General features: G+C 51.8%; 1 protein-coding gene across 1 annotated transcript in view; it reads right to left on the minus strand.

The window, feature by feature from the left end:
* Positions 1 to 4,088: 4,088 nt before the first annotated feature.
* dcbld1 (discoidin, CUB and LCCL domain containing 1) overlaps positions 4,089 to 14,486 on the minus strand; it is a gene marked incomplete at both ends in the record, with an annotated part of 18,142 nt that continues 7,744 nt past the window's right edge. The window contains 10 exons of the mRNA XM_084453988.1: positions 4,089 to 4,675; positions 4,875 to 4,994; positions 5,622 to 5,671; positions 5,766 to 5,850; positions 5,999 to 6,112; positions 6,392 to 6,539; positions 6,689 to 6,810; positions 8,382 to 8,585; positions 10,679 to 10,719; positions 13,008 to 13,141. Of these exons, the coding sequence (XP_084310114.1) occupies positions 4,089 to 4,675; positions 4,875 to 4,994; positions 5,622 to 5,671; positions 5,766 to 5,850; positions 5,999 to 6,112; positions 6,392 to 6,539; positions 6,689 to 6,810; positions 8,382 to 8,585; positions 10,679 to 10,719; positions 13,008 to 13,141 (1,605 nt within the window). The remainder of the gene's footprint in view (positions 4,676 to 4,874; positions 4,995 to 5,621; positions 5,672 to 5,765; positions 5,851 to 5,998; positions 6,113 to 6,391; positions 6,540 to 6,688; positions 6,811 to 8,381; positions 8,586 to 10,678; positions 10,720 to 13,007; positions 13,142 to 14,486) is intronic.

Genomic DNA, 14,486 nt, shown 5'->3' on the forward strand with positions numbered 1-14,486 from the left:
TGGCTCATCCAAAGATGGCCGACCTCTCTCTGTCAGGCGAGCTGCTAGTCCATGCAGACGGGGGTGTCCGGCTTCATTGTGTGCGATTCCTAGCAGAACCAAATGATCTGTAAAAGAGATTCTATTGGAAGAGAAGACGCCGAGCAATAACACTCGCTTACCAGCCTGTCTTGTCTTGTCTGTATGCACTACAACTCCCAAGACTCTCCACAGACTTATCACCAGAGAGATGATAGAAACCTGTATATAAACTATATAACTGTATATTGCCGTTTTCAACATGGAAGCCAACGTGTTTATGTGAATTCTGTTGTACACTGATAGTAGTTGGCTCCTGCGCTCTCCTGGGAGTCTGGAGCTGAGGGATGATCCCCTGGTGACAATCTGACTGTAGCCCCTAGTTGCTGACCGTTATCCTCCTGTTACACACACACACACACACACACACACACACACACACACACACACACAGAGAGCTACTAATCTGTATGGGAGACGTTGCAGTGATGCTGGAATGATGCAGGGTCTGAGCAGAGGTTTATGAGTTACCGCTTGTTTTTTTTATTGAATGGAAATGCTGTTTATTGAGCGTTTATCCCTTCAAACAGCCCCTGCTAGCGCTGCATGTCCCACTTAGAGAGCCTGGTCATAGCCACGTCCTGGGCTCGTAGAGAGGTCTTGGACTTCCACACCGGTTAACCCCCAGACTTATTTTCTGATGGTTTGTTGTTTTATCCCTCCTTAACATCGTTTCAGTCCTCAAGACGTGTTTCTGAACTCTTGGATGATTTCGTATTAAATGTCTTCAACCTGATAGTTACTCTATACAGTAATGAAAACTTTGAATAAATGTAAATGTATTTGCCCAATGTGGTCAGTGTTGTGTCTTATTCTAACCTCTTTGTATAAAAGTGACTGTTCAGAGATGTTTTTGTGAGCTTTCCGTTTTCTGACAGGAACTGGGGATTGACAGCTGATTTTCTGCACTGACCATCCTCTGTTAAAGACTAAATAGTCTGTAATCTTCCTTGTCATATTAGTAGTAGAGAATGAGGATCTCTTTTCAGTAGTCCAGTAGATAACAATTGTTTTTGTGAGAGTTTAAGAATTTAGAGGAATTGAAAGCTATGATTAAAAATGGGCTACGCAAAAGCAAAAATATTCACATAGGTTCAGTGTGAAAAAGTACAGTATGACAACTTTTTGAGTCAACTCAAAAGTGAACTATACTAGACTACTAGACCACTGGGGGGCGCTATTATCTACCCATTCCATGCCAGGTGGTCAAAGTACTCATTGCATATCATAGCTACTTATTACTACAATTATAGGACCTAAAATAATATACGTTTTGAGCAGAATACCTATTTTCTTCCACAAAGAAAAATCCATTAAGCCGGAGGAGCAAAGATCACCTTAGATTTTCACTGCACTTTTGTGTTTTGCTTCGGATATCCTTCCACCTGGTTAGTATGGATCTGGGTGGGACAAGCGGGGGTCTCAGAGACCAGGAGGACACGGCGCTGGAGGACATCCTGAGGCGCTGCGTCGGCAGGAGGAGACATGAGCGGAATGTGAGCGGGAGAGGCCCGGGGGGACCAGGAGCACGGACCGGCGCCGCCAAGATGCTCTCATGGTCGTTAAGCTGCCCCGAGGAGGAAGACTCTAGTGAGGTGTTAAACAGAGATCTGCTGCTGCTGTGTGAGCAGACTGGAACTCTCTCTCTCTCTCACACACACACACACACACACACACACACACACACACACACACACACACACGTATTCTCTGATGCATTTACACACTCTCCAGAGCAGCAGGACTGGTCGTCGCAGCAAGTGATTCTGGTGAGAATCAGCTGCTTCACCACTGCTGACACCAAACTGTCACATTCCAACACACAGGCTGGCAGCGGGGGCTGTGTGTGTGTGTGTGTGTGAGAGAGAGTGTGTGAATGGAGAGGTGTGTGTGTGTGTGTGAATGGAGAAGTGGCACGTGATTTCCCCTCTGGTGTCTGGTGTCTAGAGCCCAGAGTCTAGACTCCACAAACACACACAGTCCTTTCTCCTGTCGGTCTAGGATGAGTTAGTTCTACAATGTTTCTGTCACCTAGATTCTAACACACACACATATACGCTTTCCTGAGGACATCCCATAAAATGTAGGGGGTTTGAGGGCAGGAGAAAGGGGGTAGGTTTAAGATTGGGGGGTTTGATTTGGAATGCAGCATGCGTTCTGGCACGCACGCACGCACACACGGAAGAGACCTTGACAGGCAAGGGGTCACCTGCTGCTGTTTGTAGGTTTTTATTGAAGGCTCAGCTTTCAGGCAACAGTACACAAATACACACACTCCTCTCCACACACCCCCCCCCCCCCCGTCAGCGGTCAGAGCAGTAAAAGAACACTTTCACTAATCAAGTCAAAAGCGTGATTCCTTCTCGGAGGGAGGGGGGGCAAACACATACGGGGGGGCGTGTGAATAAGAGGATTTTTTTTGGCAAATATCAGACACATTCACACAAAATCACCCCCTATTCCCAGTCAGTCAGAAACAACCCAGAGGTATTTGACAGAAGTGGAGAGTCGCGGTGTCGCTGCAGTAGAGCGCCGTCTGTCGGAGAGCAGCAGCGGGCGACTCGGCCAGCCGGACGCTCGGAACAGCGGAGACCATGGAGGTATAGGCGGAGACCATGGAGGTATAGGCGGAGACCGCCTCTCTCCCGCCCGGCGGACCGCTCTACACTCGCTCACTCGTCGTCTACACAAGAGCAGGCCCGGCGACGAGCCACACAGTAGCTGTACCGTTTCACATGGCTGAGATTCGACACCCCCCCCCTGTTTATAAACAGACTTTTACAGCAGATAGGGGGCGCTCTCCCATATCGAGACCTGGCCGGTCTCGACTGAACAAAAAAAAGCAGCTTCGGACACGGACGAGTCTCGGTCCGGTTCGCTCCCTGAATCCCGCCGATCTGATAATCACACGACGGACCGCGGCGCAGAGACGGGGGTCGGGGTCGGTTGCACCAGGAAGTGATTTGAAAATGTTTCTCTCGCCCAGTCATTGGCTCTCTGGCGACACTGACCGATGAGCCTCAGGACTCTGATACAGAGATGAGATAGAGACAGAGAAATGTACAGAGAGACAGATGGAGGGAGAGAGAAGACAGCATAAAACAGACTGATTCAGAGAGAGAGAGAGAAAGAGAGAGCGACAGAGAGATGCAGCCGTCTGCACTGTGGCCACCTGTGATGGCTGTGACAAAGGCCTGATTGTGGCCGACCCCATACAGGGACACACAGAGTCTTTCAGCCTCCCTCCCTCCCTCCTTCCCTCCCTCCCTCCCTCCGTCCGTCCATCCCGTCCTCTGTTCCCCAGGCCGTCTGACTCTGTCCTCAGCCTCAGTCCTCCGCTAAGCGCCCCAGTCCTGGAGGGAAGCCCGCCGAGGACACACACACACACACACACACACACACACACACACACACACACACACACACACACACCAGCCTCTCAGAAACTAACACAGTATCACAGTATCACCCACTTCACAAGTGGGGAGGGGCTCTGGTCTGTATAAACAAGCTCTCTCTGTTTAGAGTTCAATATTAATCCCCCCCCCCCCCCCCCCCACCACCGTCCAAAAGAGCAGTCACATTAAAAGTATAGGAGGCGCAGACACGGCAGGTCCGTCGACGAAACGTCCCGTCGCGCCGTCCTCGTTCACAGCAGTCACCCTCTCCCCCCCTCCCGCCCGCCTGACCCGCAGAGAGGAAGTACCGGCCTGAAATACGTCACAAAACGCGGCCTGAGACAGAACATGGGAGCGGCTTCTACGGGATTCCTGAATTTGTGAATTGATGACGTCTTTATTGATGACGTCTTTAAAGGTTTCCTGCTATTTCCGAGGAGGGGCGTCGCCGGTTCTCGGGCCGAGGTCGGGCTGATATTCCCGCTGCAGAACCGGTCACGGTTGGATGGGTCGTCTGATTTCAAAATAGTTCGCCCAGCCCCGACGTGTAGATCCCAGATCCTCCGATCCAAGTGAGTCTCGTGGACGCCGGACGGCGTGGGTTGTCGAGTGTCAGGTCCCTCCACAGCCGCCTTCGGGGTCGGGTCTGTGTAGGCGTGGGTCGGGGTTGGAGGCCGGGGCCGGGCCAGCCCTGACGCAGTCCCTGGGGCTGGAGTAGCTCTCCTGGACCGCAGGCTTGGCCTGGGGCCTCTGGTAGTCCGAACAGCCCCTACTCTGGCCCTTGGCCTGGCTCACCTTGGGGCAGTCGTACACCCCCTCCGCGTGGCGCTCGCCCCTGTCTGCTTTCGCCTGGGGGGCCTGGTACCCTCCCGCTAACCCCCCGACCCCCGGCTTCCTGTAGCTCCCGCCCTCGGAGGCCTTGTGGGAGGGGCTCTTGCTAAGCACCGCCCCAGGCACGCTGTAAGGGTCGGACAGGAAGCTGACGTCACTGCGGAAGGCGTGGCGCTCGATGATGGGCGTGGCGTATTCCGGCTCCTGGTTGGTCAGCGGCAGGGCATACTGATTGGCCGTGTGCAGGTAGTCGTAGTGGGTCGCCGGGTCGTTACCGTCGTCCCTGGCGACGTCCGTATCCATGGGCCGGAAGGTGGAGCCCTTCCTGGATACGGTTCCCATGCCGATCATCAGGGGCTGCTGGTACTCTGGAGGACAGGAGCACAGAAAACACGTTAAGACTGTGTGTGTGTGTGTGTGTGTGTGTGTGTGTGTGTGTGTGTGTGTGTGTGTGTGTGTGCGTGTGTGTGTGCGTGTGTGTGTGCGTGGCTGTGTGCGTGGCTGTGTGCGTGGCTGTGTGCGTGGCTGTGTGCGTGGCTGTGTGCGTGGCTGTGTGCGTGCCCTGACCTGCCATGGTGCTGGTGACCAGATCTAGTTTGTGCATGGGGTCCTGGTCAGAGCTGTAACTGATGGTGAACTCTGTAGATTGTTGTCTGGTGCAGGGCTGCTTCATCTGCTTCCAACATCCTGGGACCACACAGGAGGAAAGGGGTTAACTATGTACTGTAGCAGTGAAAGGGTTAACCATGCCCTGTAGCAGTGAAAGGGTTAACTATGCACTGTAGCAGTGAAAGGGTTAACTATGCACTGTAGCAGTGAAAGGGTTAACTATGCACTGTAGCAGTGAAAGGGTTAACTATGTACTGTAGCAGTGACTATGTACTGTAGCAGTGAATGGGTTAACTATAGCAGTGAATGGGTTAACTGTAGCAGTGACGGGGTTAACTATAGCAGTGAATGGGTTAACTAAAGCAGTGAAGGGGTTAACTATAGCAGTGAATGGGTTAACTAAAGCAAGGAAGGGGTTAACTGTACAGAGGGAAAGAAACTGTTAAGCTTAGCAGACAGTCTTAACCATAGGACTCTTAACCATGGAGACAAGACAGGAGATCAACCCTGCATTAGACAGACAGACACATAAAGGGGACTGAGAGGTAGGTGTGAATCTGGCAGTTGGGCTCATGCTGCCGGCTTCAGAGACAAGCCCAGGCATGATCTTCTTTCACAACACACACACACACACACACACGCACACACAGACACACACACACACACAAATCAATGAACAGCATGGTGAGACAAGAGTCAACCAACCAGTTTTCTGAACATCAGAGGATCCATGGGAGTTCTCTTTAGTCTTCTTCCTGTGACAAATACACAAGTGCCTGGGTGAGCAACTGAGCCTGGCTGCTTGTGTGTGTGTGTGTGTGTGTGTGTGTGTGCGCGTGTGTGACTTACTTCTGCAGCATCATGCACACACACACCCCCGTCAATAGCAGCACTAAAGATACGACTGTAGGAACGATGATTATGACCAGTTTCACTGAGGAGAGAGAAGAGAGCGTGTCAGATATAACCATAATACACTAACACACACACACACACACGCACACACTCACTCTCAAACATACAGACACACTTGAACACACACACACGCATGCACGCTCGCACACATACACACACACACACACCTAGGTCTGCATGGGAGGGCACGGGCTCGGTCATCTCAGTCATCTCCTGGTCTATGATTGGTGGTTTGGGTTTGGTAGGAATAGTCTCCAACATCACCTGAGACGACACATTGACTGGGGGGGGGAGGAAAGTGAGAAGTTAAAACACAAAATAACAACAAAAAAACAGAACTAACGCACTACATCCTACTTCTCATTGTGTTGAAAGGTTCTCTATATAACTGACACTAGAAAAGTTCAGTTGTCATGAGAAGCTTGTATTTAGCGGTGCCCCATTTAACACTTCCCTACTAGAAGAATTCAATCTCTAACTATTCATGTTTTAGGGAAGGCCAGTCAGACGAGTCGTGGTCAGACGGAGGGGGCGGGCTGTGGTCAGGTGACCAGGCGTACCTCTGACATATGTGCAGCCCAGCAGCTCCACCGTCATGGCGATGCGGCGGTGCCAGGTGAGGGGGAGGAGCCGCAGGTAGCGAGCCACGATGGGGGGGTGAAGGCTGGTCCTGGTGGGGTGGAGACTGTCCTGGTTCCCCTCGAACACCTGACCGGGGTTGGTGGAGGGGGTAGGGGGCAAAGAGGGCGGAAAGATGAGGTGGTAGTACAACAGAATAGGGCTTTTAGGGGAGACCTAAGGGTTTGAGTCTCAGAACCGGATGTGATCTCGGTTCTAGGGCGTATCGTCAATCTCACCGCGTGTTCCGAGCTGTTGTTCTGCGTGTAGGTCCTCCAGCGGTTCTTCTCCTTGTACTCCACCGCGTAGCTGCCGACGTAGAAGTCCACGTCCGTGGACGCTGAGCCTCTGGTCACGATCCCTGAGAGAAGGACCCGCGAGAACGCGGAGGAAAACGTGAGGAACCGTTCGGCCTCGAGTGAGGAACGCGTAAAGAACCGGTCTGAGAGCTGTCAAAGCGTAATACACACAAAACCCTTTAGCCTTTAGCTTCACCTGCACACTGGAATAACGCTCCCATCTTACAATCACGCGCCGTTATGACCATCAAGGTCTTTGTCTGGTCTTCACGCCTGTAGGTATAGTCTGTATCCTGTGCGCCTGGCGGAGACCTTCGAAGACGGTCGTAACGTCCCGTTAAAATAAGACGGAAGCATCCATTCCTTCTAGAAAAACACGCAAAATGGTGGGATTGCCCGATCTATCAGTTCCCAGCTGACAACAACCACCCTTGACCAGAGCTCCAGGTTCACAGGCTTTTTACACGCAACAACTAAATAGAAAAGACCCTCGTTATAGGGGGGGGGGGGGGGGGGGGTTCTTCAGACAGATGACTAGGTCCTGTGATGTTACCCAACGACATGCGCCCCCACCACCACCACCAACACAGCCGGGCGCCTCACAAAGACAGGCATTCTCTGGCGCCCGGGAGACGGCGTGGACCCAGGCAGTCAGAGAGAGCCGGGCCGAGCCACCTCCTCACGGCGGGGCTGAGGGTACACGCCGCTTCCGGGACGCTCCTATATTTAACCACCAGGCCGGTGGTGGGGGGGGGGTGTAGTTAGAGGAGGACAGAGGAGACATTCTCCCGGTTAAAGATGAACACGGACGTCACGGAAAATCAACTCGTCTTTTTTGAGCTGGAAGTTAATTAGTCTGTAGGATATTTGGGATGTTTCGCCTGAGGGGGAGAGCTGCCGGGGACATGCTGGCGTCAAAGTGCCCCACAGCCCCAGCTACTGGGCCCAGCTACCAGACCCAGCTACCAGCCCCAGCTACCGTACCAGGCCCAGCTATCAGGCCCAGCTACCAGGCCCAGCTACCAGCCCCAGCTACCAGACCCAGCTATCAGGCCCAGCTACCGGGCCAAGCTACCAGGCCCAGCTACAGTACCAGACCCAGCTACCGGGCCCAGCTACCAGGCCCAGCTACCAGGCCCAGCTACCAGACCCAGCTACCAGACCCATCTATCAGGCCCAGCTACCGGGCCCAGCTACCGGGCCCAGCTACAGTACTAGGCCCAGCTACCAGACCCAGCTACCGGGCCCAGCTACCAGGCCCAGCTACCAGACCCAGCTACCAGGCCCAGCTACCAGGCCCAGCTAGGGGTTAAAGGACAAAGAAGGGTGGGTGTGTTAACGTCGGTAACCTGCTTCAACCAGAACAAACTCAGAGGGAGTAGGGTAGCGTTGTGATGTTGTGCACTAATCTGAGAAAAACACTTTATTTCATATAGTCATGTGATTTAATTTTATTTTTATTTTTATGTCTGTAGTTACGTGTCAGGGATTGGGAATGGGAGGGGGAACAGGCTGGAAAATGTTTGCTGTGTTTGATATACCTGTTATTCATTGTACTGTTGTGTTACTTGCAAACGGAAAATCAATGAATATATTGTTAAAAAAAACAAAATAAGAATGGTGCTTCTCTCACCAGTGATCTTCTTCTTCTCCCCCAGGTCCAGCTGAAGCCACTGCAGACTGTCGCTCTCCTCCGCCACCCAGGAGCCCCCCGCGCCGTCCGGGGCCCTCGTCCGGGAAGAGTGGCTACCGTTCGTCCAGCCGGGCTCCGCCCCCCCGCGCCACCAGGAGCTGGCGCTGAGCCACACGGGCCGCAGCGTGGAACCGTTCTGACATTCTGATAGGAGGAGTGGAGAACCGTCAGAGGCACAATCAGAACAGTGACCAGAACCTGGTACAGAACCCCATCAACAGAGTTTGGTACAGAACCATGATTAGACCTTTATTACAGAGCCACGATTCAGAACTAGGATACAGAATCGTGACCAGAACCCGCTAAAGAGCCTGGAAACCACGCTGACTGAGCTTTATTCTCCAAACTAAACGTCACATGACCTCTCACTCCTAGTAACATGCTGGATGTGCTGTTCTGGTTTTCGACTAGAGGAAGTCAGGAAGATTAAAGCTGAACGGCTGACTGAATCAAAGACAGAGTCAGGGAGGGAGGGAGGAGGGGTTCATATATTTTCTCTCTTTACGCTAGCGCTCAGCCTCATAAAACGCATGTGGAAGTCATAACTCAGCCATTTATGGTGTGTGCGTGTGCGTGCGTGTGTGTGTACTGAACAACAACAGGGGAAATGTACAAGTCTTAAAAACGACACATCTGTCTTCTTAACTGGAGTCATATGCTTGTTATGGCGGCGCGGAACAGCACAGAGGCTGTGTAGAGATTTGACCCCCCCCCTCCCATTCCCAGCAGCACCCATTTCCTCTGAGGGGAGACTTCCTGTCGGTACAGTCATAGGGATTTGACCCCCCCCCCACCCACCGAGTCCCATGATAAAAGCTGTGACTCCTACATAAACCTGTGATAGAGGCTGTGACTCCTACATAAACCTGTGATAGAGGCTGTGACTCCTACATAAACCTGTGATAGAGGCTGTGACTCCTACATAAACCTGTGATAGAGGCTGTGACTCCTACACAGAGTGCTAAACTGCTATGTATAAAGGAGTCAGCTATTAACATTACTCCTGTATAAATATGTAAACAAGCAACTGTCTTTGGCTCCATACAGGAATCCATTAAAGGAGTAGTAAAGGGAAAACATGCATAAACATGCATTTTCCCTTTACTACTCCTTTAATGATAAAAGGCCAACTGTCACTTCAGGAGCTGTTCTCTGAAGACAAATGACTACCTGAAGGACCCCCCCATCCCACCTCCTCAAAATGATTTAGTATATAAGAAGCCATAGTCATTTCTACAACTGTAGTCATGATCTTAATATATGCCAGTTTCAAGCTTTTTTTTTTTCCCCCACACAATTTTTTTTTTCACCACAAAAAGTAACATTTGTACACATTTTATGGGACTCATGACACTTAATCTGCTTATCTGTTTGAATCATAATCTGTTAGAAATTAACGTCAGCTCAGTGAGAACGTGAGAATTGTGAATGCATGCGAATAAGCCTATTGGTTCATTTTAAAACGAGTCTTCATTTTTTCTTAAATTTGATGGGCTTATACAATATTATTGGAACATTTATTTGATCCATTTAACAAAAATACCACATATTAAAAAATACCACATATTAAAAATTGTTTTTAACACTTTCCCAAGGACCCCCTGTAATGATGCCAAGGACCACAGGATGTCCATGGACCCCTGGTTGAGAAGCAGCGGTCTGGGGGACTGTTAGTCTGGGACTGAGTGAGCGGTGGTACTACAGGACACAGCCCGGCCTGAGAGACAGCTGCTCAGACGCCTCACGTCACGAGTCTCGACAGCTTCTGCTCTGAAATGAACCCATTAGGGAGTGTTCTCAGGGGCGCGCGTGTGTGTGTGTATACGTGTGTGTCCGTATTTGTGTTTATGTGTGTGTGTGTGTGTGTGGGACAATCAGAGCCTGTCTACACAGGTAAAGCTGTGGCAGGCTGAAACTGCCAGATGCAAACGGCCGTATCTAACAAACATACAGGAGATAAGGGGTTCCCACGCTCCCAATAGGTGTGTGTGTGTGTGTGTGTTTTGGTTTCTAACAGTCGCCTTGTCCACCCTGTTTGGCTGGGTGTTGACTTTCCTTTTCATTATCTCTACCGGTAAAACACCTGAACACATGCTGGTAAACCCTGACAGTACTGTGGCTTAGCTCACTCGTCCCTGTAGTGATGTAAAGGCATGGGTTGAGAAACTGATATCTTGGAACCGCAGACAGAACATTAGAACATAACAAGACGAGGAACAGGGCTGGTCTGTTCTTACCGTTCGGGATGAAGGTGAAGAGAACGTCTGACAAAGAGCCACTGAAAGAGAAGAGTAGAGAGAGAGAAAGAAAGAGACATCCATCAATGCTGGTTAGTTTCAGTGTCCACCATTACTGAGATAAATGATTCCCAGCTATTGTGGAGGACGGACAGCCATTCTGGTCTCAAAGGAACATCCCAGATTGTCTTCAACCTGCTCCCCTTCCTCCAAACCCCCAACCCCCCCCCCCCCCCGCCCACAAACACACACACACCCAGATCAGTGCTTTACAAGACCTCTGCTCTCTCTCCCTCCCTCCCTCCCTCCCACTCTCTTCGTGGGAGGGCTTCATTCATACATCCAAAGCAAACTGAGCTCCTGTGTGAATACCGGAATGCAGGTTTGATTGAACCCCAGCCCCGGGCCCTGCCACTGCCCCCCTACCGCTCTTATCGTCGCCATCTCTGATCTCTCCTCCTCTCCTCTGTTCATCTCTGATCTCTCCTCCTGTCCTCTGTTCATCTCTGATCTCTCCTCCTCTCCTCTGTTCACCTCTGATCTCTTTTCTTGTCATCCCCTCATCCTCTCATCTTCACAGCCTCCCCTGACTCCGAGGCGTCGGACGGTTTCACACATCAGACGAGATCATTCATCCACATCCGACCGTTACCAAGGCGTGGCTGAGGTCGGCCTGCTCTAGAACCACGTCAGATCAAACGCGTTAAGCGGCTGCCAACTTTCCACATCCAACCGTCGCGTCGGCCAGGACCCCGGGATCCGACGGTCAGCGAGTCGGCCGCATTCTGCCGCCGTGGGGAAGTCACGTCAAAAACTTGTCGTAACAGAGCAGCTTTAAACTACAAACCCATCTCTCCTGCATTTTGTACATTCCAGCTGTTTAAGTACCATGGGGCGGATACAGTCAGTATCAAGTTCTAACAAAGCCCAGGTATTCTTCCTGTCTACCTCTCCACAGACAGAATTGGGGGGGGGGGCAGGGGGAGAGGTGGAGGGAAAGGGGGAGAGAAGGGGAGGAGGAGGAGGAGGAACAAGGCAGGGCAGTGGTGAAGACAGCCAGGGGCAGGGCGGGGGGAGACCAGGGATCGACCCCCCTCCAGGGATGAACGTTCACCACACAGCTCCGCGCCGAGCTGACTGGCCTTGCCGTAGATCTAAGCAGCCCTCTGTGCAGAGCATACTCGGACGTCCGGCGGCGATCGCACAGAGACGAAAAAAACAACAACAACCTGACATATTCTTCGCCTACTCTCGCCAACTCTCGCGCAGTCGGCGTAAGACTTTGGCGGCGAAATATTAGCGTTTTGCGTCCGTCCCGCGCTGAAATATTACACGCCGGCTGATCGGTCGAAGCTGGCGGCCCTGAAAGGTTCATGTTCTGGTACACTGGAGATAGAGTCCCCTCAGCTGACATTTACACATTTTAGAGTGATTGATAGTTGAGAGGAGGTCGATGGAATAATCAATAAATAGTCATTTTGGAACCTGACCCATGAATTTGACAAATGTCACCAATCACATTAGTCTAAATGGATCCATATATCATATCAAGCATTTGGGTGTCACACCCCTTATTAGATATGTATGACTTATCAAACGTGCCTCTCTAGTATGAATTATTCAGCTGTGTATGTGTGTGTGTGTGTGTGTGCGTGTGTGTGTGTGTGGGGCTCGTTGGGGGGTGGCTGATTGAATGACTATTGTTCCATTACGATTTCAAACTTAGCATATTTGGCTTCTATGATGAGCACTACAGTACAGTACATCAATATAACACATATAGCTAGTTATGCAGTCTCAATAATACACACAGAAAGAACAGCAACAACTCCCATTCCTCTCTCTCCACACCTTCAATTCCTCTCTCCTTTCTTCTCCCCTCCTCCATCCTTCTCTCCTCTCCTCCATCCCTCTCTCCTCTCCATCCCTCTCTCCTCTCCCATCCCTCTCTCCTCTCCTATCCCTCTCTCCTCTTCCATCCCTCTCTCTCTGTCCCCCCCCCCCCCCCCCTCAGTCCTGGCTTGTAAACACGTCTGCTAGGCCAGACGGAGAGGCTCTGACATTGGAGAGAGTCCAGCTGATTTATCGTCGATATCAGCGCAGGAATGCCTACCCTTCGTTAGCCTCCGACGGCCTCGAGTCGTAAATCAGGCATTGACCCAGGGGAGGGGGAGGGGCCAAGCCAAGGTCAGGGTCGACCAAAAGGGGCGATCTGCTCGTGACCCCGAGGTAGACGACAACATGGACGCTGAGCGAGCTGAATGTGTAGCAGGGGAAGGGGAAGAGGAGGGCGGGCTCTCTGGGCCTCGTGTGATAGGTCGGTACTCACTCTTTAGACTGGATCCCGTTGGCTCTCGTGGCGGGATAGTGGCTCAGGCCTTTGTGCGTCTCCACGGTCACCCATCCCCCGAGCTCGTCCTGGATCACCCCGGCGTGGAGAGCCGCCTTGCATAGCACTGACGTCTGGACACACACACACACACCCAGGCACACGCACACAGGTGCACACACACACACACACACACAGGCACACGGGCGCACACACACACATAGGCAGGCAGGCAGGCAGGCACACACCCACAGGCACACACCCACCACACCCCCACCACACCCACACCACACCCACACACACACACACACACACACACACACACACACACACACACACACACACACACACACACGACAGTCAGTTACTTCCTTGTTGTAGCCCTGAGGGAGCCATGTAAAAAAAACTTTCACAAGAGCATCCTAATTCTCAGATGCATACACTAGTTTTAATCCCATAATGGTCCATTTGTCACTGTAATCATTGTATGTAAATCTCATCACTGGACAGTTTGAAGGGTTGACCCTTCACCCCCAGATCACTCTTCATCCATCACAGGATGATGTACTCAGCTGAACTCAATCAGCCTTCAGACCCAACACTTCTGCTGTTTCTGCTACAGTATGTTTGGTCATCGTTAGTAATCAACCTTTCAACCATACCGGAGGGCGTCTTGTCTCCTACCATTGTTTGTACTAAGCCTATCACTAAAATGTTGCTACGAATGACATCAATCACAGAGCAAGTTAAAATTCTACCACAAGGGTCACAATGTCCAGCAGCTTCCTGTCAGTCACCTAAAGTTGCATGTCAGCCACTCTTCACCTAGGCTACAAACACTGTATGTTCAAACGCCTCAAGAGCCATTAGCAAAAGGCTTCGTAGTTAGTCGTTAGTGATGGTCTGTTTTATGATTGTATCCATCTATCTACCGGACTCCATCTGTCTCCAGTGTCAGCCGGTCTTGTTTGTTTTTGCGTTAGAGTCCCTGAGTCTCCGGTCTCGGCTGAATGCCGCTGACCGCCTCTATTGACCGGGTGCAGTGGGCAGATTACCTCCTTCTGTTACAATAGCTTCATCTCCAACTAATCTAGGGCATCTCTCTCTCTCCCTCCCTCCCTCCCTCCCTCCCTCCCTCCCTCCCTCCCTCCCTCCCTCCCTCCCTCCCTCCCTCCCTCCCTCCCTCCCTCCACCCACCAGAGCCTGCCAGTACAATGGGCCAAGCTGGCCCAATCAATGACAGGGTCCAGAGATGTTGTTGGAGCAACTGGGGGAGAACATAGTTTGCCCTGCAGAGCCCCCCCCCCCCCCCCCCCCACCAGCCCAAATCCCTCTCCACCTCCTGCTGGGCTGCCTGTACGGCTGGAGAAGCTGTTGTTATCCTGGTCAATAGACCTGATCAGGCTGGTCAATAGACCTGATCACTCCCCAGAGAGAGAGAGGGAAGGGGGGTGCAGAGATAGAGGGAGGGAGCTGGAC

This window comes from Borostomias antarcticus (assembly GCF_949987555.1).
Source record: "Borostomias antarcticus genome assembly, chromosome: 19".
In the NCBI taxonomy this organism is placed as follows: Eukaryota; Metazoa; Chordata; class Actinopteri; order Stomiiformes; family Stomiidae; genus Borostomias; species Borostomias antarcticus.